The sequence below is a fragment of the Exserohilum turcica genome, assembly GCF_000359705.1.
Source record: "Exserohilum turcica Et28A unplaced genomic scaffold SETTUscaffold_3, whole genome shotgun sequence".
In the NCBI taxonomy this organism is placed as follows: domain Eukaryota; kingdom Fungi; phylum Ascomycota; class Dothideomycetes; order Pleosporales; family Pleosporaceae; genus Exserohilum; species Exserohilum turcicum.
The window spans coordinates 2,245,243-2,257,325 of record NW_007360136.1 but is presented as its reverse complement, the minus strand read 5'-3'; the positions used below and the strand labels follow the sequence as shown (position 1 = coordinate 2,257,325).

The 12,083-nt window shown below is 52.7% G+C and overlaps 4 protein-coding genes and 1 non-coding gene across 5 annotated transcripts in view; 2 read left to right on the top strand and 3 right to left on the bottom strand.

Annotated features, from left to right (window-relative positions):
• Nucleotides 1-837, top strand: part of SETTUDRAFT_91959 (uncharacterized protein) — a gene marked incomplete at both ends in the record, with an annotated part of 11,425 nt that extends 10,588 nt beyond the window's left edge. The window contains one exon of the mRNA XM_008029453.1: nucleotides 138-837. Within this exon, the coding sequence (XP_008027644.1) occupies nucleotides 138-837 (700 nt within the window). The remainder of the gene's footprint in view (nucleotides 1-137) is intronic.
• Nucleotides 838-2,259: 1,422 nt separating this feature from the next.
• Nucleotides 2,260-4,694, bottom strand: SETTUDRAFT_137651 (uncharacterized protein; the record flags this gene model as incomplete). Its single annotated transcript, XM_008029452.1, has 2 exons — nucleotides 2,260-3,194; nucleotides 3,246-4,694. The coding sequence occupies 2 exons, from the start codon at nucleotides 4,692-4,694 to the stop codon at nucleotides 2,634-2,636; spliced, it is 2,010 nt and encodes a 669-aa protein (XP_008027643.1). The 3' UTR covers nucleotides 2,260-2,633.
• A 1,483-nt stretch (nucleotides 4,695-6,177) lies between these two features.
• On the top strand, nucleotides 6,178-6,253 carry SETTUDRAFT_t34. The gene has a single exon. It is a non-coding gene; the product is annotated as a tRNA-Thr (tRNA).
• A 506-nt stretch (nucleotides 6,254-6,759) lies between these two features.
• SETTUDRAFT_20697 (uncharacterized protein) lies at nucleotides 6,760-7,888 on the bottom strand (the record flags this gene model as incomplete). The annotated part of the gene is made up of 2 exons (XM_008028729.1): nucleotides 6,760-7,710; nucleotides 7,778-7,888. The coding sequence occupies 2 exons, from the start codon at nucleotides 7,886-7,888 to the stop codon at nucleotides 6,760-6,762; spliced, it is 1,062 nt and encodes a 353-aa protein (XP_008026920.1).
• An 847-nt stretch (nucleotides 7,889-8,735) lies between these two features.
• SETTUDRAFT_172122 (uncharacterized protein) lies at nucleotides 8,736-9,740 on the bottom strand. Its single transcript, XM_008029451.1, has 5 exons — nucleotides 9,589-9,740; nucleotides 9,405-9,523; nucleotides 9,246-9,348; nucleotides 9,180-9,192; nucleotides 8,736-9,091 (listed from the first exon to the last, which is right to left on the bottom strand). The coding sequence occupies exons 1-5, from the start codon at nucleotides 9,699-9,701 to the stop codon at nucleotides 8,924-8,926; spliced, it is 516 nt and encodes a 171-aa protein (XP_008027642.1). The 5' UTR covers nucleotides 9,702-9,740; the 3' UTR covers nucleotides 8,736-8,923.
• Between the last annotated feature and the right edge of the window lie 2,343 nt (nucleotides 9,741-12,083).

Below are 12,083 nucleotides of genomic sequence, written 5' to 3'. Positions count from 1 at the left end.
CGTAGCTAGAAACAACCTACTTAGATACTTGTAAGGCCTAAAAACCCTACACGTCTTATATAGCCCTTCGGGCTGAAAAAGGACGTTAAACTAGAATAATAATAATAATAATAATACCACTCAGCCTTGGAACTGAGCACCAATGATCCTGAGAACGAGCAGCCTCCGTCTATTTGCGATACTCTGGACACTGAGATTCTGGCCTGGCGGGACAAGGGGCTTGGTGGTATTGCCGCCACCTCTGCTACCGAGTTTTCAGATGAAGAAACAGAAGCGGGTCCGTCCATGTCGTATGCAGAGCGCCAGGCCAAAACGCTGAAGAAATTCTCCATGCAGTTGGACTGCTGCGCTTGCGCCGATCAATACCCCCGAGCCTCCCTGGTCATGACACAGTGTGAACACCGGTACTGCATCGATTGCATCAAGAGTCTCTTTATGCGATCCACGCATGATGAGAGCCTGTATCCTCCCCGGTGCTGCAAACAGCCGATTCCGCTTGCCTTGGTTGCCAAGTATATGGCTTTGGATGAAATCGAGGCATTCGAACTCTCCGCCATGGAGTATACCACACGCAACAGGACATACTGCAGCAATCTCAATTGTTCGAGGTTTCTTGTCCCTGAAAGTGTAGAACTTAGCACGAAGCGCGTCGTCTGTCCTGATTGCACGGCAGAAACCTGTGCCATCTGCAACAACACGTACCATGCTGGCAGCGACTGTCAAGAAGATACCGCGCTTCAGCAGACCAAAGAGCTGGCCCGTAATATGGGTTGGCAGACATGCTACGCATGTGAGCGCGTAGTGATCTTGCGTAGTGGCTGCAATCACATGACGTGAGTATAGCTTCTCCGGTACGAGACCTTTCTCTAAACCAAAGCAGATGCCACTGTAAAGCTGAATTTTGCTATGTCTGCGGTGTGCAGTGGAAGGAATATCCATGCGCACCTGCAGATATAAACCGGATTGAAGAGCGTGCTGAGGAGATTGTAGGTAGGGATGCAGAGCCCGACCTACCGCCCGCAGAATGGCAACGCCGTGTCGAGGAGGTTATGCAACGCCTGCGGAACGATCACGAATGCGCACACTCGCAACGTTTCCAGCGCATCACAGAAGGCGCGCCCAGAAGAGGCTTCCGGTGCGAGTTGCGTGATGCGCGTCATAGAAAGTACATCTTACAGTGCCGCCATTGTTATATCAATGTTTGCGAAGACTGCCGTCGCAACCGTATCTGAGTGCGAATATGGAGGGCTGAAATGGAGAATCGTAGTATGGTTCAGCATAGGCTTCAATCACAGTGAGTCGAGTTGGTTCGGAATGTCGTATCGTTGTCGTGCCGTGTTCGCCATGAGTCAAGCACTCTTTCATGTCTGGATAACTAATCCAATCGCGCCGTACAGGTATATCGTGCTTGGCCTGGTCAACCATGTAGTACACCAACCCAAGAACTTACTCTCCTTCATTATCTTATCCTCCACTTTCCCACCACACTGCTGCGCGCACCTCCACTCTTGTGGTATTTTGCCTGTACACGCACAGTCTCCTCCATGTCAGCAATCCGGGCCGCCAATCGGAAAGTGGAAATCTTGGCGAATGAAATTTCTCCCCCCCCCGTACACATGTCAGGTCCATGCGAAAGACCCAAGATACATACGTAAGCCATGTGGCTGCCGCCGTGTAGTGAAGTAGTACTAATAGCCGTAACGAGACTAGACCGCAGTGCGAACCGACTCGATGTGCTTAGAGAGAGTGCAACCATACCCTAAATGTGCAGGATATCCGATAATGGGTTAGGTAGATGATTGGGTGCATGATGTAGCGAGTCGATGGATGGATTGGTTTTGCAGCGGCCAAGTAAACTGGTGAAGGATGAAATTGTGAAACAGAAGAAGCGGTATCATCCGGGCATGGCGAGACGACGTATCACGGAAAAGAGTGTGCCTGGGCTGGACTTAAATGACAATAGTCGAGGCACGACCATTTCGCCAGGCTCGGTCGGATGTCATACAAGTTAGCGTATTATAGAAGCAACAATGGAGAACTCCACACACTGCTGGGATCACCCATGTAAACACATGCTCTTGTGCTCTGCTGTCTGAGTAAACCCATCGTGTACATTCATTTCATTTCCTAATCAACTGATTCAATTCCTGAATGACCTTGTCTGATCCAGACCTTGGGCAGCTTGAGGCTAATACCTGCAAAGCGCCCAGGTGAGACGAAGGTATACTATCCAGTCTATTCCAGACCCTCCCAGCGGACGGGTAACACGACTATAAAATATCTTCAAGACATTATTGACCTCTCTAAAAATAACTCGACCTAGCCTGCTCCGCCCGGCTACGTATGCTGTAGCGAGACTCTTAATGCGAGGCTTGGGGGTATAAAAATTGAAAGTAAGAGGCTAAGTAGGTGTTGCTCCCCATGCAATCTGCCAGTCTGTCATAGAGATGCGCATGATTAGGAATTATGACAAGGGAGCAAACAACCGCCAAGAAAGGAAGCTAAGCGAGCAAAACACACGGCTATAGATCTTGTGACGTACAATCCAAGATGGAATAAACAAAAGGGAGAGAAACCAAGAGTCGGCTGAAACATTTCCTCATAAGAGCGACTGCCGTTACGCGGTTAACGTCTTAGAGCGCCATACCGGGGACTGGTTTCCGATCCGGCACAGGAAGAGGGCCGGTAGGGGCAGGGGCGGGTGCGGATGCGTTAGGGTTCATGGGGCTAGGACCGGGGGCTGGGCCACGTCGTGGGTTACCAGCTTGGCTCGCAGAGTTGGAGCGCGGACGGCCACCGACCTGAGGTGGAGGTGCCATCTGCGGTCCACCACCGTAAGGACCCGGTGACATGGAGCGTGGCGGGTTGGCATAAGGTGCGTTGCTGTTCGAACGGTTGCGAGGGGGGCCGTTTTGAGGAGCGTTACTGTTGGCTCGCATGCGAGGGGGACCCTGGCTCTGCTGAGGCATTTGGCGTGGTCCGGGGCTCATGGGACGAGGAGCCTTGGGGTTCATCCCATTTGCAGGCGACAGGGGACGCGGCTGAGGCGCGCCGCCAGGACCCATAGGCGGGCGGACAGGGGGGCTTCGCACGTTGCCTGGTGGCGGTCCTTGACGGGGTTTGACCGGGTGCTTGGAAAGACATGTTCGGGGAACGACACCTTGCTGAGAGCGGTCCATACGGATACAGAGAGCCTGAGATTGGTTAGCAGAGTAATCCTTGTTAGCAGAGAAGTGCAGACTTACCCATCCGTCATCATATTCATGAAGCATGCGAACAAGTTGGCCGGCGTGAAGTTCGAGTTCATCTTGCATAGAAGGCTTGAAATCAAGTTGGACACGGTGGACATTATTGGGACTAGGGTCGAGGGCCGGGCTCGGGGGACCATTACCAGTAACAGCAGCAGCAATAGGAGGAGGGCCAGTAGGAGCAGGACCAGGAGACGCGGGAAGATCGGCCACTGTTGAGCTGGACGCAGTACTTGCGGGCTTGCTGCTTGGGGCTGGTGGGGCTGGGAGCTCAGTGGTAGGGGCCTCAGATGTAGGCGGAGGCATCGTGGAAATGGCTACAGCCACAGGAGCTTCATCAGTAATGGTGATGACCGGGGTGGGAGGGTCGGAGTGCATAGCAGAGGCCATTGGGGAAGCATCGGGAGGAGAATCAGGAATCGAGGCTTGCTGAGTATCGACAGCAGCCTTGTTTCCAAAGGGATTGGCTGGCGGGGGACCGGATGGCGTCTCGGGATCTTGGAATGGGTTGGCAGCAGGAGCGTTGGCGGCTCCTGATCGCTCCCAGGCACTCGGTGGGCGCTCAGCGGATGCCGAAGGTGAGAGATGTTGCGATTTGGCAGCGCCAGCGGCAGCACCCCCAGCGGCACTGAGCAAGTTTGCTGCGCTCTTGCGCTGCTCTTCCAGCTTGGGGTCGAATTGCGTAACAGGACGAAGGCTGAGACGGGGCGCAGTGTCTGCGGTATGCGCCGAACGGATGCTGGGAGTCGAGGTGGCGGCACCAGCCATGACTTGAGGTGGTGGAGGCGCAGGCGCGTTGTGCATTTCAGTCTTCTCGTTCTGCTGGGCGGCGGCAGCCATTTGCTTCTTCTTGCTGCGGTACATGAGAAGGATGGCAGTGAGAATAGCACAGATGAAGACCAGAATACCGAGAGCAATACCAGCCATGGTGCCGGTAGACATGCCGCCACTATGCTCGGCGTCAGCAGTTGAGGAAGGAGAAGCCGTGGCAGAAAGGGCGGCAGTGGCAGAAGTGATGGCGGCCAAGGAAGAAGCAGGGCCTGACGTGGGCGGCTTGGTCGCTACCATGAGGGTAGACGGCTCTTTGCTCGAACTGGGCGCTTTGGTCTGCCTTGCAGGTGTTGAGCTCTCATCCGAGTCCTGGGTGGGTGGCGGCCTCCTCGTGCTCGTGGGGCGGGCAGTCTCCTGGGGCTGGTTGTTGTTGTCGTCGTCGTCGTCGTCGTCGTCGTCGTTGTTGTTGTTGTTGTTGGCGGCGGCAGTGGTACTCTCGCGAGCGCGAGTAGCAGGCGGGAGAAGCATGATAGGCGGCGGCAGCTTGACTGGCGTCTGTGTCGGCTGGGAACCATCGTCGGTGGCTACGACGAAGGCAGTGACGACTTGGACGGGTCCTTGGGGTTGTCGGCGCATACGGTGCGACCGCTCATGCTGGTAGGCCATGTCGTGCATTGTGGCGTGCAGGCGCTGGATCCACGATGGCCGGCTCTGGAAGCGAGTGAATGCGGATTTTTCCTGGCAATTGAGGGTGCTACAAAGAGTGTCGTGTCGCGCGGGCGGCGTCGAGATTGGTGTTTATGTTTGGGGTGGACTAGGCACTATACAGAAATGAGGGTAAGCATAGGGCTATGCACGGGCAAAGGAGCGGAGGACAGCAGGCTGCTGAGCTGGATGAACGAAGGGCAAGACGACAACCCGGCCGCACGACGAGGTGAGAAGCCGTCGAGGGAATTAAAGAGGCGGCGTGGGAGTGAGAGCAAGAGGGCGAAGGCAGTCAGGGCGCGGCAGAGGCCCTTCCGCCCTATGCCCGCCTAGGCAAACGACGGGCAGGCGGGCCAACCACGCGCCAAATCGAAACGCCGGGGGGAGGGCAGGAGCGCCCGGCCAAGCTGCAGGCGCGGGCCCGTGCGCGCGTCCATCCTTACTGCGCCGGGCCTTAGCCGGGCCTTAGCCGGGCCTTGGATCCAGGTACCCGCCGCCTGTCATTGGCCCGCCGCGCCCGCCCAATCTCCTGCGCCGCCTGACGCCCGCGCTAGTGCTGCTATTCACTCTCTCTGTCTCCGTCTCGCCTCCGCCTCCGCCTCTGCCTCTGCCTCTGCCTCTCTGCCTCTCCAAATGCGTGGCGCACCGCCCCCTTATCCAGCCCTGTCTCCCGCGACCATCACGCTGGCTCCGCTCGTCTCCGTCTCCTGAGGCCATCCCTGCCCGGCTCCCGGTTGCCAGCACGACGGTATTCTGCGCCCGCCATAGCACACGGAGCGTCTGTGAGCTATTACTATGAGCCAACATCGAGCTTCCCGACAAGGAGCCACCTGCACGTTCATTGCTGTGCCGGCCGAGGTCACACGGACACTGCTTTTCTTGGGCCGGAGCACCCTCGCACGTCGCAATTTCGCGCGTCATCAAAGCGACATCACAGCGCGGCAAAGCCAAAGCCACATCCGGCTATAGTGACAGGCTGCATGCTTGCGCCCAACTTGTCATCGCGTGCTCTCGTCGATTGCCGTCTCGACGACACTACTATAGTAAACACACTCCTACACGCGGCAGGCCCGGAAGCCGCCAGCATGGATGCCCAGCGATTGCTACGACGCTTGTACAGAACCCACGTTCATAACAAGCAAAAGCACCCCCTCAACATGGCCCCAACGAACCTGTTTCACTGGCAAAGTGGCTGTACACACGCACGACTGACTCTATCATGACTTGACTTAGCCTTTGCGCCTAGCGTCGCACGTGGCGTCTCCCCACGCTCCTTCGCCTCTTCGAACCGAATCGCGCTTGGAAACAAACAAAGGCGAAAGCTCCGGTTTGCCAAAATGCTGCGGCACCCCACCACAATTTCGCCCCCATGGCCCCCATGCGCCCGCCTTCCTTCTCAATCAATTGCAAACCCCGATATACAATGGTTGGACATTGCCGATTAGTCATCATCGCCCTCGTAGCTCAGTGGTAGAGCGCGTCACTAGTATGCCATGACGAGGCCGTCAGTTCAATTCTGGCCGAGGGCATCTTTTTTGCTCCACACGCCCAAGTCCCCGCGCGTCATCAACGTTCAACTCGCGAGCGCCTAGCGCTGCTTTTTACCTGCAGCACTAATGAACGGGCGGTGCCTAGAGAATGCCAAGCACGCTTCTGCGAGATGGTCCCGCATCTTAATTTTAACGTGTTTGGTGTCGACCAAACATCGTTGATAAATATCGTCATTTTACATGCACCCCTCCATGTTCCCCAAGGCTATCAACCCTTTGCGTTTGCGTTTTGAAAGTGTCGTTTGTTTCACCAGTCACTTCGAGGCGCTAACGCAGTAGAGTACACAATAACAGATAGCCTGTACGTCATACCCGATATACACTATTAATAGTTGCAAAAAGCTAGCGATAGCCTTTGCGTCTGTCTGTCTACACACACTAACCTCGCTTGTACCACTCCAGAACCATTTACACCTTCAATAACAGTGGCCTAAGACAAAGCGATTCTATCATGTAATTATTCGTTAACGAACCCTATGATACATCTATATAATCGGGTGCTTGCGTTCAGCAACTCCCCATCCGCAAATGTTCTGTCCCTGAAACGTTCCCTGCACGTCAACATAGCCTTCATAAAGTGTCGTGGCTGCAGCCGGTTGATGTTCCTGCGCCATCTCCCCAGCAGCGACTGGCTGATGAAACCGCAAAACAGCGTCAAGCCCGGGAATCCTGACGTAGCTGAGTGCATAATAGGTAAGTCCCGTCTGCGCAGAGATAAAAGGCTGCTCGAGACGTAGCTCGCCGTCAATGGGATACACTTCATGGTGTCCATCTGGAAACAGGACCGTCGTAAAGTACTGTACCGGGCCGCCCTTGACCGACTCACTATGCCAAATGGTCATCTTGGCACCGTTGTCCAGATACAAAATCCAGAGGTACCAGCCGGCTTCCCCCAGACCAGGGCCATATTGTCGGTCCAGCCAGGACATTGATTTTTCAGAAACAATGTCGATGACCTCGCCCTTGTATGTCAGATTACCCGTTACCCATTGCTCGGGATACGCAAGCTCATACGTCCAGTCTGTGCCCCAGAAGAAGAGGCCATTGCCACTCCCGTAGAGGTTTGGGCCTCGCGCAGCGCTTTCGAGGTGAAACTCGGCGCCTTTGACGTTACTTTTCACGACCTGAGTTGAGAATAGATCGGGCGAAGTCGAGTAGCTCTCGAACTTGTCGTCGTGGAACCTGAAGGCTTCTGCGTTATACGTGGCGTTGGGCGTGCTGTAAGTGGCACCGAAATAGTATTTATCCGTGATATCCAAAAGAGAGACGCGCAAGGACGAGGTCGGTGGAGAAGCGACGCCATTGGTGAAGAAATGCGCAACCAAAAAGTAGTCGTGTTTATTGCTTCCCTGGAGGAAAAAGATAGTCCAGAAGCTATTCACCCGGTACCTCGAGGCTTCTTGAGTCTTGGTGAGATTGAAGATTCCCGCTTGAAGCTACAGGCCAAGAGTAAGCCAAATGCAGAGCAATGGGTTGAATTTTAAATGCCTAGATAAGACTGACTGTATAATTGGTAGACAACGGACCGACATCAGGTGCTGAGCGTTGGAACCCCAGGGATGTACAGGTGAAGAGCAATACGGGTAATAAGCTGAATTTGGAGAGCCACTTCATTGTGGTGATTTTGCGTTTTCTCTAGCAAATTAAGCGAAAAGAGGCAAGCAACCGATTGTATCCTATTCTGCCTCTCAACGAGATACCAGAACAAAGTCATTTTATATAGTTTCATAGTCTGATCAATTGAAGCTGCATGTGCTGACTCGCCCTTTGCAACTCGCTAGCTCATGTTGTTTTCCTCCGCCCTCGGCCATCCTCTGCCCGCTATGTAGCAAACTTCTCACACTCTTTACGACCTCCCGTCACCCTCCGCCACTCTCCGGCACCATCCGCCGTCTCTGATTCTTACATGGTTCTTCCTATTCCAGGGGCGGACTTTGCATGCCACATCTACCAGGTAAAGGACATCAAAACATACTACAATATATTATAGACGCGGTTGTGCCAAGGCTAAATTCTCACCATAGCAGCTTACTGGCCCCGCATCTGTGGAAAGCTACGCATGATTACCACGAGCTACTATTGGATACAGAACAGCTGATGCGGACATGTACCCTTGGAAGCGGACATAAAGCCAGTGACTAGACCTCTGGTAGAGTTATGCCAGCCAGACGGTTGAACAGGCTAGCATGCATCAAGGACAAAGGTACATTGAACAGTACTTGGTTCTTTTTCTTGATTATCATCTTTCTTCTCCTACTCAATAGATTTTTCCTTCGTTACAAACTATAGTTATGTATTCTCTGATCCTGACGCAACTCGCCGTTCAATGGCACATACTTCATGTTGTCCGAGGCCTTTTGCAACTCAGAAAAGGATAACGAGAACGTGGGGAGCTATGCATCTACTCAAGGTGTATGTGTGATTGATGCAGCAGATAGATATTCAAGGCTTGATTGACATTGCCGAACTAGACATGTTGAATTGTCGGTTCCAGAGGCCTATCTCTCTATCAACTCTGCAGTATGTTGCGAACGGGGCTTGCGATAAGCCAGAATCGCCAATCGACACCCCAAATCAACTGAAAGTTGTTCTAGTGACGAATGAGCAACATTCACATACTGCACCTCTCGTGACTGACATCATCCCCCACTACGGTGCCGGGGCCTTGCCAAGGTCCGCCGACTGCAGCGCATGACCGTCGACGAGCTTCAAGTACCACAACGTGCCTTTGGACTTGAGAGGGCCCTCCCAAATCTGCAATTTAGCATTATCGCCAGTGCTCTCACCTTCAGTAACCAGCATCATCTTGTTGTTTTGCTACGACATCATTAGCACAAAGGTTATCAAAAGGTCACAACCGAGAGCACTCGTGCAAAGTGAGCGATAGGGAGAGAAGCAAACGTACAGCTGCCACGATCCTATAGTTTTCATTAGTAAACTGACGGGCAAGATGATTGATGCAATGACTGACCAGAATGTACCTGTGCCGTTCCGTGTAGGAGCAATGTTCCAGCGGCAACGGACGTTCGTCGGTGATTCACGCGTCACGGTCAACACCGCCTGTTTGGCTCCCTCTACTCTTACTTTAGCCTCGATTTCAGATACTTCTTGTTCACGTAGAGCATATTACCGGCATAAGTCAAATGGTACCCGGTGTTGACATTGATGATGAGGAATTCTTCTTTCCCGGAAACTCCAGTACCCACATGGGCGAACTGCCACTGGTCATTCTTTTTGGTCTCCGCGGACCTGTCCAAGATTAGATGAGTAACAGAACCAGCCTTATTTTTCTTGTAACATGCTGGATAACGAACTTTAAGACGACTACTGCACCATCCTCTTTGCTACCGTCTTTTACGGTAACCGCGGTTTTGGGGTCTTTGAAGTTTTCGATCCGGTAGACGTTTGGTCCAATCCAGTCAGACATGATTGCAGTAGTGTAGTTGCGGTGGAAAGTGTGGTTGTGGGGAGTAGAGTGATGTTTGAATGATGCCTTGTCCAAAACTTGTGGTTTAGAGCCAGACTTTATATCCGCTTGTTGTCTGACACAGTGCAACGGCAAACGCCTACAAGCCACGTCCACATACCGATCATCACAGTCGACACGTATGTTTCTACCACACTAAAAGCAATGTACTGCACTGCACTCCACCTGCATAGCACGTTAGCTTCAGCATTGGCTTCTTGTGTATGCTTACCTGCCGATATATTAGTCAAAGTGGCGTTCAATAATATACAATCGTACGCAAGGTGTAAAAGCAATGATTCAAAATGCGTACTTACGTCGTCATGGCGGATAGATCGGCCGAATAGATGGGCATGGGTGAATTTGTCATGTACTGTTATTCCATTGCTCGAGAGTAGCTACCCCCGTTTACGAAGAAATAACATGTCCGTTAGTGCCTTTTCCACAAACCGGTTGCCGGCGCTGTGAGAAGAGAGGATGTGGGGTCAACAGACCGTAAAAGTTGATTGGACCAAGGTTTCGCCACTAAACGGCGTGCCGATTGGGCCTGCAGCTATTGCGAGAGACAGAAAAAGCATCGGTAGAACTGCAATTGAGTATTGCAGGATTATGATCGGTGAGATCAAACGGCCGCCAATGGCTCGGTCCGTAACGCGTTCCTTTCTTAGCGCGGGGCAGATCGCCACAATATTATACACACTATGACATGCGAGGAGCAAATCGCGTAAGAAACCACACATGTATGTCTTTACATGGCTGCCATGAGCCATGAGCCGTGATGCGTGATCAATCATGGAAAGCGGCTATGGGGCCAAAGCTGGGTGACAGGTATGGCATTGGATTCTGCTCGACGTCCTCTGAATGGAAAGCTTTTGTCTCCCGGCCACTGTCTTTCTCGTTCCTGGTGAAGAAGCTATGTGTGGCTTACTAGCGGTGAAGCAGGCTGCAATTGTGTCGATCGAAGGCGATAGTAAATTAACACGCGCCCAGTCAAGGTAGAGCAGGTGGGGAGCTTGTCTTGGGTTTCCGTTTAACAAGCACTATATTGTAGTTCAGCGCAAGAGGCTCGAGATGCCCCATGTCGCTCTGTAATCTTGGATGTGTACTTGTTAACCTCTTTCTCTTGTCGTGGAAGGAGTTTGCATCAGGTGGTATGGTATGTAACTATCTGCCGCGGACTGACTGAAGACGGCGGCAACGCCAGCAAAGGCAGCATCGTCATAGCCGCCTGCTAGAACATACAGTAGGTAACGGTGAGATACCATGAAGAATGTTAAAAGCGTTTTTGTGCTACAGTACGTACATGATGGAAGGAAAAGCAGGTGACGGAGTATAGGATGGTGTCAATGGGCCGCATGCTGGTCCGGAAGATGGCTTGGCAGGCGAAACTCACTGGCACCGGCTCGGCTCGCCGCATTCTTGGGGCCATGCGCCGAGCAAATCCTCCAGCAGCAGGCTGAGCATGGCGCAGCTAAGTTGCCGCTGTGGCTGTTAAGTAGGCATCATTATGCATAACGCATCGACAGGTGACATCGTGTTGACAGACAGCACACCCTTGTGAGACGGTCGCACTCGCTTGCAAGCCGTGTACAGTAGCCCTTTTTGCACATTTGCTACTTTCGACCTAGCGGGCTCCCCTCTCGACCTGTCTAGGTGTATTTTCTGTAGAAGGCGTGCTCTGCCTCGCATACCACGGTGAGGCTTTCATAGGAATCTCTGCTCTGCCTTTACCTAGTGATTACAAGTGTCTCATTGCTACCCTTTGAAATTAAATAAAATTACCTTTCCCTAGTTGTTAGGCTAGTGTGCTGTAACAACTAATTCTAACAAGGATTTGTTCTTATTGCAGCTTTAGCTGCATATCAAAATCAGTCACGTGTGTTAGCTTAGTCATCGTTTTCCCATAACGTGTTCCACCAGTCATCCGGCCACACCAGTCATCCGGCCACCCCACCAAACTTGACCTAACGTTCTGCGCAATTGCTCTACAACAACGCAATAATATTAGATAGAAATAAGAGATATTATTCCTTATATAGCTCTGCATGAAGTCCGCGTATGCCCTTGAACGTGGCACTTTGTGCACGTTGGCGGCGCGCGCTGACGTCGCTGACTACTATCACCCTGCTCAACCTCTGCAACTACTCTTTCTGCCTCTGCAGCTATCTGCTGACCCTGTTGGACCTGGAGCACCCCACCAGAAGCGATATATTGACGCTGCTGGTCCTGCTTTTGTCGTTGGCGCTGGTTCTCTTCACGCAGCTTCTTATTCTCCTCTGCGAGTATTGTTGCTGATTGCATCGCAAGCTGAGCGCTTTTAGCAAGCTGGCGTAGTCGCAACGC

Bases quoted from the DNA above. Each gene is read 5' to 3' on its own strand.
- SETTUDRAFT_172122 (XM_008029451.1), bottom strand. From the start codon at position 9,701: ATGTCTGACTGGATTGGACCAAACGTCTACCGGATCGAAAACTTCAAA. The intron at 9,524-9,588 runs GTTCGTTATCCA...AATCTTGGACAG, and splicing joins GGTGCAGTAGTCGTCTTAAA to GTCCGCGGAGACCAAAAAGA. The intron at 9,349-9,404 runs GTAATATGCTCT...AAGTAAGAGTAG, and splicing joins GTACCATTTGACTTATGCCG to AGGGAGCCAAACAGGCGGTG.